General features: G+C 42.6%; 1 protein-coding gene across 1 annotated transcript in view; it reads right to left on the bottom strand.

Annotated features, from left to right (window-relative positions):
• mdn1 (midasin AAA ATPase 1) overlaps window positions 1-14,490 on the bottom strand; it is a 239,387-nt gene that overhangs the window by 97,285 nt on the left and 127,612 nt on the right. The window contains exons 51-56 of the mRNA XM_072499762.1: window positions 12,974-13,103; window positions 8,844-8,965; window positions 8,154-8,287; window positions 7,278-7,432; window positions 2,766-2,886; window positions 1,143-1,353 (exon numbers count right to left, since the gene is read on the bottom strand). Of these exons, the coding sequence (XP_072355863.1) occupies window positions 1,143-1,353; window positions 2,766-2,886; window positions 7,278-7,432; window positions 8,154-8,287; window positions 8,844-8,965; window positions 12,974-13,103 (873 nt within the window). The remainder of the gene's footprint in view (window positions 1-1,142; window positions 1,354-2,765; window positions 2,887-7,277; window positions 7,433-8,153; window positions 8,288-8,843; window positions 8,966-12,973; window positions 13,104-14,490) is intronic.

The following is a 14,490-nucleotide window of genomic DNA, read 5'->3' as shown; positions in this document are numbered from 1 at the left end:
TGATTCCAGGGATGGCGGGACTGTCATACGAGGAGAGATTTACTAGGTTGAGATTGTTCACGCTGGAGTTCAGAAGAATGAGGGGGGGATCTCAGAGCTTATAAAATTCTAACAGGACTAGACAGGGTAGATGCAGGGAAGATGTTGCCAATGAGAGGTGTGTCCAGAACCAGGGGTCACACCCCGAGGATTCAGGGTAAACCATTTCAGACAGAGATAAGGAGACACTTCTTCACACAGTGGTGAGCCTGTGGAATCCATTACCACAGGAAGTAGTTGATGCTAAAATTTCAAATATATTCAAGAGGCGGCTGGATATAGCACTTGGGGAGAATGGGATCAAAGGCTATGGGGAGAAAGCAGGATTAGGCTATTGAGTTGGATGATCTGCCATGGTGGTGATGAATGGCGGATCAGGCTCAAAAGACCAAAAGGCCTCCTCCTGCTCCTATCTTCTATTCCCGTCATCATCTGTAGAGTTGATTAAGTCTCTTGATATCAAACTCATCTTGGTGCGTCTATCACCGACTTTGAAGAAATTCATCAACTCCTGCTTTCAGTGACCTGAACCCACCTAAGTTTGACTCCTACATGAACTCTCATTGAAATGAAATGAAAATCGCTTGTCACAAGTAGGCTTCAAATGAAGTTACTGTGAAAAGCCCCTAGCCGCCATATTTCAGCACCTGTTCAGGGAGGCTGGTAAGGGAATTGAACCGTGCTGCTGGCCTGCCTTGGTCCGCTTTCAAAGCCAGCGATTTAGCCCAGAGCTAAACCAGCCCCATTGGACTCTAAAATCCATGTGAATTAAAATCCCCGTCTCAGTTTTACATTATTCCTAATTGCAAACCTTTTTGGTCTATTTCTTTACTGTATGTGGCGTGTGTGTCTATGTATGTAGTTGCGATGACCCTCCCCCAGGTTTAAATGTATGAATAAACACTACTTCTGTGGGCCACTTTAAAAACAGACTTCAAAGATGTTTAAAGGAAACAAGCCACATTTCAAAAATTAAATCATCTCTGCTTATGGACAGTAGGAGAAAAATAAAGGGTTCCATATGCTTCTCTCCAGTCTGTACCATAGCACTTAATTTTCAAGCTATCTTAATGCATTAGATGGTTTTTTTTCTAAAAGCTTACCAGTATCATATTCTGCCAGGTGATTTGCTTGAACTACGAGACCCCAAGCCAACATCAAGTGTCGTTTGATATTCCAATCAGTAGCAGCTGCTTTAATTCTATAAAGTTGCTCTTTCGAAGTCATGTCCGTCATTCTTGGCCTCAGTCTCAGCACATCCAGGACAGAGCTCATTAACTTGAGCTTAGATACACATTCCACAACAGATCCAGCCTAAAGAGAAAAAGTACTTTCATCCAATCTGTTAATGTTTTGAGCTTCTCAACTCTGAATATATGGACTGGTTCTACACTTGTAGAATAGATAACCATCCCAACAGATTAACTAATTTTATACATGATCTCCTCCTACCCTGCTTAGACTAGGTTTTTCTTGTACTAAATTTACTTAAATCTTTCTGGGTCAAATAACTGACAGTCCAAGATTAATGACCTGCTGTCAGAACACCCATAACACGTGGTTTTTCTTTTTTCTAACTGGAACACTAAATCTACAAGTTTAGTTTATAACTTCAAACTATAATTTTACAGCATTATGACCACATGGGGGGGGGGGGGGCACAGTGGTTAGCACTGCAGTCTCACAGCTTCAGGGTCCTGGGTGACTGTGGAGTTTGCACTGTCTCCCTGCGTCTGCGTGGCTTTCCTCCAGGTGGTCCGGTTTCCTCCCAGTCCAAAGATGTGCAGGTTAGGTGGATTGGTCATGCTAAATTGCCCCTTTCTGTAAACAATATTAAGTGGGGTTACTGGGATAGGGTGGAGGTGTGGGCTTACATCGGGTGCTCTCTGTGGGCCAGTACAGACTCGATGGGCCAAATGGCACTCTACATTCTATGAACTAATGCTGTATTAGCGCATACTGGATGTTGCCTAATCTTCAGAATTATTTCAGTTTACCACTGGATGTAACTGTATTTGCAAAAAGTCTTCTCCCAGTGCAAGTCCCTGCAATGAGCTACTGAATTTCTGTCACACAGCCAATCGCAGAAATTCTTCTTGCTCTGGGCAAATAGAGCCTTAAATGCCTCTCAACTACACTGGTTAAATAAACATCTATCCATGATGCTCAGTTTTGGATTCATCCACTAGTAGAACTATCCCTATACCTACCCTATCAAACTTCTCCACAGTTTCCATTGGATCACCCTCCGCCTTCTCTTTTCTGGCAAGACAAGTCACATTTGATAAAGCATTACTGATGCACAATGACCGAACTTGTTGCAGGTTTCCTCCCTGACCACATTTCTTACAATAGATGATTGATCCCAGTTACTCATCCTCCTCACGGTGAATTTTGCCAAAACCCACAAGTGTATAGAATTTTTAGTTATGATTCTTCTTAATTTGTACGTTCATGTAGTTGGAAAGTCTCAAGCATTTTAAATGGATTTCGCCAAATCTGGAAACACTGAACATTTCTACTGGTTGGGTTAAAACAGTGTTTCTCTTGTGGAATTTAATCAAAAGTTAGCTTTGATCAGCTGGAACCTTTGCCCAGTTACCAACATTTCAATGCACTTGGGACGATCCCAAGCTTTTCTGCTGTCCTTCAATTCTGGCACATGTGCTACTGGAGGATCAGATAGAACCATGAAGGAAAACATGCCAGTATTAAATTTCACTAACCTTGAATGGAAGAGGACGGCCCAATGAATTCTGTAGTCCCTTTACACTGGCAGCCATTCCGTCAGGACTAGACAGGTGGCTCTGCAGGTTCACCGAAATAGTGTGAATTGCTTGAGGAATCCTAAGAGAAAAAGAAACCAAATTACAGTACGAATGAACTGCATTAAAAACAAAAGTGTTTAGTTATCCATGAAGACTGAAGAGTCTTGGATCCCATGGATGGTGGCAACAATGTGATTACAAGTACCATCTCAGCCCTGTGGATTGGATTATTCAGGCTGGAATTGTCTCATGTGGAGAAACCATGAAAATGTGGGGCAGGGAAAGCAAACCTTTGTATCGTTAAAATGTTGTGTGCCCACACCAGAAAAAACAAACAGATAGTATCACAAGTTCCTCCCCCCACCCTCCCTAAAACGCATACACAAACCCAGGGATATTCAAAATTACTGACGTAGAAATGTGTATGGAAAACCCCAGGACTTATGAAATACTCTTCTTCAAATCTCCACGGGAGTTCATGCCTCCAAACTTTAGGCTGTATGGGTCGCAATAGCATGGCCGACAATAAAAGTGACAAGATATAGTTCGAGTACATTAGATGGGTCATTTTTTGTACAGTGTGTGCAGGAGGGTTTCCTGACACAATGTTGACAGGCCAACAAGAGGCGAGGCCACGTTGGATTTGGTTTTGGGTAATGAACCAGGCCAGGTGTTGGATTTGGAGGTAGGAGAGCACTTTGGGGACAGTGACCACAATTCGGTGACGTTTACGTTAATGATGGAAAGGGATAAGTATACACCGCAGGGCAAGAGTTATAGCTGGGGGAAGGGCAATTATGATGCCATTAGACATGACTTGGGGGGGGGGGGGGGGGGAATAAGGTGGAGAAGTAGGCTGCAAGTGTTGGGCACACTGGATAAGTGGAGCTTGTTCAAGGATCAGCTACTGCGTGTTCTTGATAAGTATGTACCGGTCAGACAGGGAGGAAGGCGTCGAGCGAGGGAACCGTGGTTTACCAAAGAAGTGGAATCTCTTGTTAAGAGGAAGAAGGAGGCCTATGTGAAGATGAGGTGTGAAGTTTCAGTTGGGGCGATGGATAGTTACAAGGTAGCGAGGAAGGATCTAAAGAGAGAGCTAAGACGAGTAAGGAGGGGACATGAGAAGTATTTGGCAGGTAGGATCAAGGAAAACCCAAAAGCTTTCTATAGGTATGTCAGGAATAAGCGAATGACTAGGGAACGTGTAGGACCAGTCAAGGACAGGGATGGGAAGTTGTGTGTGGAGTCTGAAGAGATAGGCGAGATACTAAATGAATATTTTTCATCAGTATTCACTCAGGAAAAAGATATTGTGGTGGAGAATGCTGAGACCCAGGCTAATAGAATAGATGGCATTGAGGTACGGAGGGAAGAGGTGTTGGCAATTCTGGACAGGCTGAAAATAGATAAGTCCCCGGGTCCTGATGGGATTTATCCTAGGATTCTCTGGGAGGCCAGGGAAGAGATTGCTGGACCTTTGGCTTTGATGTTATGTCATCATTGGCTACAGGAATAGTGCCAGAGGACTGGAGGACAGCAAATGTGGTCCCTTTGTTCAAAAAGGGGAGCAGAGACAACCCCGGCAACTATAGACCAGTGAGCCTCACGTCTGTAGTGGGTAAAGTCTTGGAGGGGATAAGAAGAGACAAGATTTATAATCATCTAGATAGGAATAATATGATCAGGGATAGTCAGCATGGCTTTGTGAAGGGTAGGTCATGCCTCACAAAGCTTATTGAGTTCTTTGAGAAGGTGACTGAACAGGTAGACGAGGGTAGAGCAGTTGATGTGGTGTATATGGATTTCAGCAAAGCGTTTGATAAAGTTCCCCACAGTAGGCTATTGCAGAAAATACAGAGGCTGTGGATTGAGGGTGATTTAGAGATGTGGATCAGAAATTGGCTAGCTGAAAGAAGACAGAGGGTGGTGGTTGATGGGAAATGTTCAGAATGGAGTTCAGTCACAAGTGGAGTACCACAAGGATCTGTTCTGGGGCCGTTGCTGTTTGTCATTTTTATCAATGACCTAGAGGAAGGCGCAGAAGGGTGGGTGAGCAAATTTGCAGACGATACTAAAGTCGGTGGTGTTGTCGATAGTGGGGAAGGATGTAGCAGGTTACAGAGGGATATAGATAAGCTGCAGAGCTGGGCTGAGGGGTGGCAAATGGAGTTTAATGTAGAGAAGTGTGAGGTGATTCACTTTGGAAGGAATAACAGGAATGCGGAATATTTGGCTAATGGTAAAGTTCTTGGAAGTGTGGATGAGCAGAGGCATCTAGGTGTCCATGTACATAGATCCCTGAAAGTTGCCACCCAGGTTGATAGGGTTGTGAAGAAGGCCTCTGGAGTGTTGGCCTTTATTGGTAGAGGGATTGAGTTCCGGAGTCAGAAGGTCATGTTGCAGCTGTACAGAACTCTGGTACGGCCGCATTTGGAGTATTGCATACAGTTCTGGTCACCGCATTATAGGAAGGACGTGGAGGCTTTGGAGCGGGTGCAGAGGAGATTTACCAGGATGTTACCTGGTATGGAGGGAAAATCTTATGAGGAAAGGCTGATGGACTGAAGGTTGTTTTCGTTGGAGAGAAGAAGGTTAAGAGGAGACTTAATAGAGGCATACAAAATGATCAGGGGGTTAGATAGGGTGGACAGAGAGAGCCTTCTCCCGCGGATGGAAATGGCTGGCACGAGGGGACATAGCTTTAAACTGAGGGGTAATAGATATAGGACAGAGGTCAGAGATAGGTTCTTTACGCAAAGAGTAGTGAGGCCGTGGAATGCCCTACCTGCTACAGTAGTGAACTCGCCAACATTGAGGGCATTTAAAAGTTTATTGGATAAACATATGGATGATAATGGCATAGTGTAGGTTAGATGGCTTTTGTTTCGGTGCAACATCATGGGCCGAAGGGCCTGTACTGCATCGTTCTATGTTCTATGCTCTACTAGTTTCTGTAGCTCTCAAATATCTCGGCCAATACCCGAAACCATCTCCGTTGGTTTTCTGCTTCTCTGCTTAAAGTTATTTTTCTTCCTTTTGTTTCCCATCCGACCTCTGCTCCACTTGTTCATTTATTCTGTTGGTGTGGATTTATTGGTATCTATTTTTCTACGTTGTGATCTTGCAGTGCATCACATGTTTACTGGATCTAATTTTTTCTTGCACAATTTAGGCAGTTTTCACTGAATGGTGCTCAAGATTCTCAAGTCTCAACCAGAATACTTTATTTCAATCTTACAACCTACTTTCCTTATTGTTTCAACATATTGGTTTTATGCCGAGAGACCTTACTTGTACTCCTTAGCAAGAGAAAAGCATTGCATAATTGCCGTTACTCCCCAAGTTAATAATATCCAAATTGAATAATATAAAATAAATGCCCTCCAAATAGTGTGAACTATTCATTGAAACATCGGAAGGTTATAATAGCGCAATATTTCACAATAATAAAAAATAATAATCTTTATTAGTGTCACAAGTAGGCTTACATTAAACACTGCAATGAAGTTACTGTGAAAATCCCTTTGTTCTCACACTCCGGCACCTATTTCGGGTACAGTGGGAGAATTCAGAATGTCCAATTCACCTAACAAGCACATCTTTCGGGACTTGTGGGAGGAAACCGGAGCACCCGGAGGAAACCCACGCAGACAGTGAGAACGTGCAGACCTGCACAAACAGTGACCCAAGCCGGGAATTGAACCTGGGACCCTGGCGCTGTGAAGCAACAGTGCTAACAACTGTGCCACTTTAGACACATACTGATGTACAAACAGGTAACGCAACATTCATCAATAACTCCAGAAGTGCGAGAAGATGATTTGACATAGAAAGGACTAAAGCGGAGCTGCATACTTAAATATTAATTTCAAAAAGACTCAAATCCACTCGACTAAATAAAACATGACTTGCGTAATAAATATAATGTTTGGTCAGGCAACAAGGTGGAGCCTACAGAGAATTTGCCCACACAGAATTTACAACAGCGTTCGACACAATCTGCAGTTTGGCAGCATTAACCGCAATGGAGATATGATGAAGGGTATTTTAATTCACAGGTCTTGGTGTTACCTGGGTTTGTCTGAGCCAGCTATTGGTATCCCTGTTCCAGACTGCTGCTAGATCTTTGTACTTTTGAAAAAAAAAGTTGACAGAATGGCAATACGTGCATACCAGCTTTTAGCTCATCTATTTATAACCAGATGCTGAGCTTGCAATTGTTGCCGATCAGATTTCAAATGTGAAATAAGAACAAAGGCGTACTGTTATAGAACCGAAGGTACCAGAGTCAGGATATCTTCAGCCTCTGAATTGCTTCAGCCATTATGTTAAGAAAAACCTTCAGACACACGAGACAAGAATGCTGCTGCATCAAGGCTATTTTGACTTGAGTACCAAAGATGGAATTCCCTAACCAAATTATACAGCCAAAAGCACAGGATGCTAGATACAAATTATACTGATACGTACGGAGAGAGGTCAGATAGCTGACCAAGATGATCTTTCAGGAGGTGTTTCATCACCCAATGCCAGTGGAGAGAGAGCAGCGGTATCCCCTCAGGATCTGTAGTAACTTTGTCTGATACTACCCAGAATCGATCCCGCCACAAATTGTTGCACTGTACCTAGGGAGGTCAGAAAGTAGTGACAGATGTTGAAGAACGGCTCCACTATCAACATTGGCCGTGCAATACAAATACCGGTTTTCAATGTCTCAATTCTCAAACACATACATATATGGACTGCAACTGCTCAAAATAGCGGTCTATAATATTTGAAAATTGTACATGTCCTTTTAACTTGCTTTTTTGTAAAAAAAAAAAGACTACTCACTGTAATTACACTTGGCAAAGTTGGTCTTTTACCTCCCAACGCCTCAGCCTGTACTGCAGAGTGTGACTAATGCGCTCCACCCAACTTGATTTCTTTGCTTCCCAAATCAAATGTGCCGTTTCACCATATTTATAACACCAAAATACCACGAAAGTCAGTATATGTGACACTAATGTGGAGAGGAATTACATATGTACACTCTGCACCTTCCCTTTAACCCCACCTTATCTGTAGACTACACTATTGCACACGCATTTGATCTGTGCTCCTCCATGGAAGACTGATTTGTCAATATGTGACATTATACAACTAGAGCGGAGGTTAGGGATGGACCTTCAAAAATAGCACAATAGTTACTCATAGCGACGATCAATTTTCACACTGGCAGGCCTGAAGGAGGCATCAGTTGGCCAGTTTTATGCATTTTATCTTTCCAATGGCCCACGTTGCAAAGCTAGCAACAGACGAATAAATGGAAGAAAATGCAACTCAAGGACGGTGAGTAATACTTGCCTCGTGGAAGACATCATCTTCCAGATTGGAAAATGGAGACTTTATGCACTGCACCACGTAGGCATCCCAGGCTTCAAAGAAAGCAGCAAGGTGGGCCAAGACTGGATGAGGCAAGTCATCAAAGTTCATCATTCCTAAAAGAATGAAACAAAGTTATTTACAAATTTTAGAAGCATTCATTTTCCTTGCATTTAGTCATCCTTGTATGGAACCACTTTTATGTCAAGTATCCAATTCGCACAAAATATATTTTCAGCACAACAGGATTAATCAGCACAGCTAGTTTGACACATCTAGCTTCATTCGGTATTAACAGGTGTAAAAGCATTACTCAAGAGATTCTCCTCCAGGGGTCACAGCAATCGTCAGGCAGAAGTGAATTGATAACATGTCGGAGGAGAAACATTACAGAGCAGGTTGATTAGACCCCCGCCAAAGGATACCAACCAGAGTTTGCATGAACAGATTTTAAAATGCTGACCTTCGTACGGATAGAAGATGTTCCTTGCCCAATTTTTTTCCCCCCCCTCCATACACTTGTACACCAGGGAAAACACGCAAAAGAAAAACGTGCCCAGTGTTCAGGCAGCTCACAAGACATGCATTTGAATCAATAAAGCAAACTACTGTGAAAATATGTAATGAAGCAGCCCCATTATCCTGCCCGACAGGAGTTTTTAAGTTGGTTACCTTTTTGGAATGCAATGGATACCCTTAAAGCACTTCTCCTGCCCGATTTCTTCGCAGCATCAGAAGTCAACAATGTTTTCTCCATGTATCCTCTTTCCTCTCTGTCCATAAGAAGTGCCGATCTACAAAATTGAACCAAAATAAACATGGAACTGTCTATATGCAGAATCAGTGCAGTCATTTCACAAAAGTTCAAAAACACACAAGTTCAAAATCTGTCAGAATGTTCAACAGCAAAGTAGGTAGGTTTCATGAATGGTCAGGTGAGTTGCTTTATGCTGCATGGTATTGAGCTTAGTGTTGTTGGAGTTGCACTCACCCAGCCAAGTGGAGAGTATTCAGTCACAGGCAGTGTAAATTGTGAACGGGTTTTGGAACATCACAAGTGAGTTACCTGCTGCAGAATTCCCAGCCTGTGATGTGTGCTTGTAGCCACAGTATTTATGTGGCCAATCCAGTTCAATGGTTTCACCCCCCCACAGATGTTGGTAGTGGGAGATTCAGAGACAGCAATGCCATTGAATGTCAAGGGGAGATAGTTAGACTCTCTTGTTGGAGATGGTCATGGCCCTTACTTGTGTGGTACAAATATTACTACTTATGAGGCCAAGCCCGAATTTGCCTAGGTCTCGCTGCAAACAGACATGGACTGCTTTGTTGAGAAGTTCCAAATGAAGTAAAATTGCAATGAGTGGCTCCAGCTGATTATCGAAGAAAGGCCATCGGTGAAGGTAACTGGGTCTAAACATTAGCCTGTGGGACCTCCTACCACGACATTTAGGACTCAGATGACTGACCAACTGCAGTCATTTTCCTCTCTGCTAGATATTACTTTAGCCAGTAAAGAGCTTGCCCCCTCAACCCTACCAACTTCAATGTTACAAGGGCTCCTTGGTGCCACACTTAGTCATATACTGCCTCGGGGCAAGGGCACACATTTTGCTTTCTGGAATCCCACTCTTGCACCCATCCTTGGGCCCAGAATGTACTGAGACCAGAGGCAGAATACATCTGCTGGAACCCAAACTAAGCACATGCAATAACCAGAGCATAGATATTGCTAGAGCATTTGGGGAGGGTTTAAACTAATATGCCAGGGAGGGAACCTACACAAGGAGTCAGAGAAAAAGGGAGCAAGGACAAAAGCAAAAGGTAGAAAAGTGAATAAGGAAAGTGATAGGTGGAGAAACCAAGGACAAAATTCAAACAGGGCAGTAAGAGAAAAATATTGGGAGCAAGACGAGCATTGTGTAAAAGACAAACTTAAAGGCTGTGCCTTAATGCACAGAGCATTTGCAATAAAGTGGATGAACTAATCGCACAGATAGATATAAATAGGCATGATATAATTGGGATTACGGAGACATGGCTGCAGGGTGAACAGGGATGGGAACTGAATGTCCCAGGGTTCTCAGTATTTGGGAAGGACAGGAATAAAAGAAAAAGGTGGTGGCGTGGCACTGCTGGTTAAAGAGAAAATTAACACAATGGTGAGAAAAGATATTAGCTCTGACAATGTGGAATCTGTATGAGTAGAGTTGAGAAATACCAAGGGACAAAAAGCATTAGTGGGTGTCATATATAGACCCCCAAACTGCAGTGGAGAGGTTGGGAATGGCATTAAACAAGAATTCAGTGATGCATGTAATAAGGGACTATCGGTGATCATTTTAAGATTGGGCAAATCAAATTAGCCACAATGCCGTAGAGGTGGAATTCCTGGAGTGTATACAGGATGGTTTTCTCAACCAATATGTGGAGGAATCAACTAGAGACCAGGCCATCTTAGATTGGGTACTGTGCAATGAGATGGGAATCATTGCCAATCTGGCTGTACAAGACCCCTTGGGGATAGGCGACCATAACAAGATAGAATTTTATCATCAAGATGGAGAGCGAAGTAGTTGATTCGGAGACTAGGGTGCTGAATCTTAACAAAGGGAACTATGAGCATATGAAGGGAACTATGAGCATATGAGGCGTGAATTGGCCTTGATAGATTGGAGAGAGTTACTTAAAGGGATGACAGTGGATAGACAATGGCAAACATTCAAGGAACACATGGAGGAACTACAGCAACTGTTCATTCCTGTCTGGCACAAACACAAAGGGTCCATGGCTTACAAAGGAAATTAGAACTAATATCCGATACAGGGAAGAAGCATACAGATTGGCCAAGAAAAATAATAGGTCTGAGGATTGGGAGCAGTTCAAGAAGGACAAAGGGATTGATTAAGGGAAAAGTACAGCATGAAAGGAAGCTTGCAGGGAGCACAAAGACTGACACTAAGTGTTTCTACAGGTATGTGAAGAAAAAAAGATTGGTAAAGAGAAATGTAAAGACAGAAACATGGGAATGCATAATAAGGGACAAAGAAATGGGTGAGCAATTGAATACATACTTTGGTTCCGTCTTCACAAATGAGATCCCAAAAATGTTGGAGAATGAAAGGTTTAGTGAGAGGGAAGAACTGACGGAGATCAACATTAGTAGAGAAATGGTGCTGGGAAAACGGATGGGATTGAAAGCGGATAAATCCCCAGGGCCTGAGAATCTGCATCCCAGCGTGCTTAAGGAGGTGGTTCTGGAAATAGTGGATGCATTGGTGGTCATCTTCTGGGATTCTATAGACTCTAGAACTGTCCCTGCAGATTGGAGGGTAGCTCACGTCACTCCGATATTCAAAAAGGGAGGTAGCGAGAAAGCAGGGAATTATAGACCGGTAAGCCCAACATTGGTAGTGGGGAAAATACTCAAATCCATTATCAAGGACTTTATCGCGGAACATTTAGAAAGCAGTGGCAGAATCAGTCAAAGTCAGCATGGATTGATGAACAGAAAATAATGCTTGACAAATCTGTTGGAATTCTTTGAAGAGGTAAGCAGTACAGTCGACAAGGGGGAGCCAGTCGATGTGGTATATTTGGACTTTCAGGAGGTCCTGCAAAAGAGATTATTGTGCACAATTAAAGCACATAGGATTGGAGGAAATGTATTGAGGTGGATAGAAAACTGGTTGGCATAGGAGGAAACAAAGAGTAGGGATTAATGGGTCCTTTTCAAATTGGCAGGCAGTAACCAGTGGGGTACTACAGGGATCGGTGCTGGGACCCCAGCTATTCACAACATATATTATTGATTTGGATGAGGGAACAAAATCTAACATCTCAAAAGTTTGCAGATGATACCACATTAGGTGAATTGTGACGAGAATGCAGGGACCCTATAGCAAGAATTGGACATGTTGGGTGAGTGGGCAAACCAATGGCAGATGCAGTATAATTTGGATAACTGAGGTTATTCATTTTGAAAGCAACAACAGAAGGCAGATTACTACCTGAATGTTTGTAAATTGGGGAGAGGGGAGTGTGTAGCGGGATCTGGGTGTCCTTGTGCACCATTCACTGAAGGCAAGCATGCAGGTGCAGCAGACAGTAAAGAAGGCTAATGGTATGTTGGCCTTCATTGCAAGAGGTTTCGAGTATAGAAGCAGGGATGCGTTGCTGCAATTGTACAGGGCCTTGGAGTATTGTGTGCAGTTTGAGTCTCCTTCTCAGAGGAAGGATGTTTTTGCTCTCGGGAGAGTGCAGCAAAGGTTTACCAGACTGATTCCAGGGATGGCGGGACTGTCATACGAGGAGAGATTTACTAGGTTGAGATTGTTCACGCTGGAGTTCAGAAGAATGAGATGGGGGGGGGGGTCTCAGAGCTTATAAAATTGTAACAGGACTAGACAGGGTAGATGCAAGGAAGATGTTACCAATGATGGGAGTGTCCAGAACCAGGGGTCACAGCCTGAGGTTTCAGGGTAAACCATTTTTAACAGAGATAAGGAGACATTTCTTCACACAAAGAGTGGTGAGCCTGTGGAATTCATTAGTAGTTGATGCTGAATCATTTAATATATTCAAGAGGCATCTGGATATAGCACTTGGAGAATGGGATCAAAGGCTATGGGGGAAAGCAGGATTAGGCTATCGAGTTGGATGATCGGCCATGATTGCGATGAATGGTAGAGCAGGCTCGAAGGGCCAAAAGGCGTCCTCCTGCTCCTTTCTTCCTTGTAGCGATCTATGTATTCCCTGGCCTTAAATTCAATGCTTGATTTTGCTTAAGTAATTTTGCTTACCTGTTAGCAATGGATCGGAGCTGTGCTTGAAGCTCTTTTGAACAATGCAGCCCAGAATATGCCATAGAATTCAGCAAAATATCCAAATGCTGCTGGTTCCATCGGGGGTCCAAAGGAACTGAGGCACTCTCTGCAAAAGAAAAGGAACATTTGATTGCGAAACCTTTTGGACTAAGACCTTTTTTTGGTGGATAGTGGAAGTAAAGAGAAGAGATGTTACTTGCATCAGGTCTCAACAGAAAAATGCATCTATATTTTGACTTCGTTCATTCATTCCCGTGAAGTGGTGCAGTTAATAATTTGCAAATTAAGTACATCTGTTCGGCTTAATTTGTGTTGCTGCCACCAGTGTACATCACACTTTAAGTCCCCACTCTAGGGCTGAAGTATATAACCAAGGATACCACGTAAAATAGAGGAAATGCAACATTTGGGAGGTAGCCTCTTTCAGATAAAGCTTCATCTGCCATGTCCAGACAGCTATAAGAGATCACAATCCCATTCAAATGAGGAATTCACCCAGTGTTGGACAATATTCAACTAAACCAACATCAAACAGAACAAATGGGGACTGGGAAGTCTTAGGGGGCTTTGCTATGTGGACATTGATGCCATGTCCAGCGTCTAAACTTCATAAAAATTAATAGTAATATATGAGTGAAGCCTTAGAAAGGTGATCAGAAGCTACAGAAATTGATACAGCTCTAATGAAAAGATAGTTAGATAGGACCTGCACAAGTTAATTCATTGGTGAGAATGTTTGCTTAAAAAAAAAATTTTTTTTAAAATCGCATAATGTACTTCACATTAATTAAGGTTGCATGGTACAGCATTTTCCCTGCTAATAGGGTGTTGATTATTATGCGCATGAGGGGCTTTAAGTATTTGTAAGATTGTTTACGTTTATTGAAATGCCTTTACAAATGAAGAGATAGCAATATTATAAAATCAATTATACAAGAGTCCTGTGGATAAAGTGCCCAGTGATATTTCTGGAGAACACAGCCAATTAAGAGATTTTGAATTAATTTAAATGAACATTAAAAATGATCTGGACCAAATCCCATTTTCTCCGTAGTGTACAGCAGGGTAATAATACAGCATTTAAAAACACCCACAATGAATCGTTCTCTTGTGCTTGTCCCCATTGAGAATTGTCTTACTGCAAGTTAAGGGCAAGGGTACATAGCTAAAGCAATGTGGAAAAAACATATTTTCTTCGGAAAAATCCTATTTTGGATGCACCATTATGAAAACTAAATTAAAGCCCTAGAAAGCATGGATTCACCAAAGCTGGGAAACCACAGTTTCAAGGAGATTCCGGAACTACTTTTAATCAGAGGCCAAAGAGAAGATTCCACAGAGATTTTTAAAATCATGAAAGATTTTTTAAATAGGTAAAGATCACCTCCCTTAGTTTGGAGTGAATTTGGTTCAAGTGGATGTGGTGTGCCGTGGGGGGGGGGTTAATGACAAAAAAGAGGAACCAAAGGCATTTACGTTCACTGTTCCTCCAG

This window comes from Scyliorhinus torazame, chromosome 4 (genome assembly GCF_047496885.1).
Source record: "Scyliorhinus torazame isolate Kashiwa2021f chromosome 4, sScyTor2.1, whole genome shotgun sequence".
Lineage (NCBI taxonomy): Eukaryota > Metazoa > Chordata > Chondrichthyes > Carcharhiniformes > Scyliorhinidae > Scyliorhinus > Scyliorhinus torazame.
Note: the sequence above shows the minus strand (reverse complement) of the source record. Positions and strands in the feature narration are given on the sequence as shown.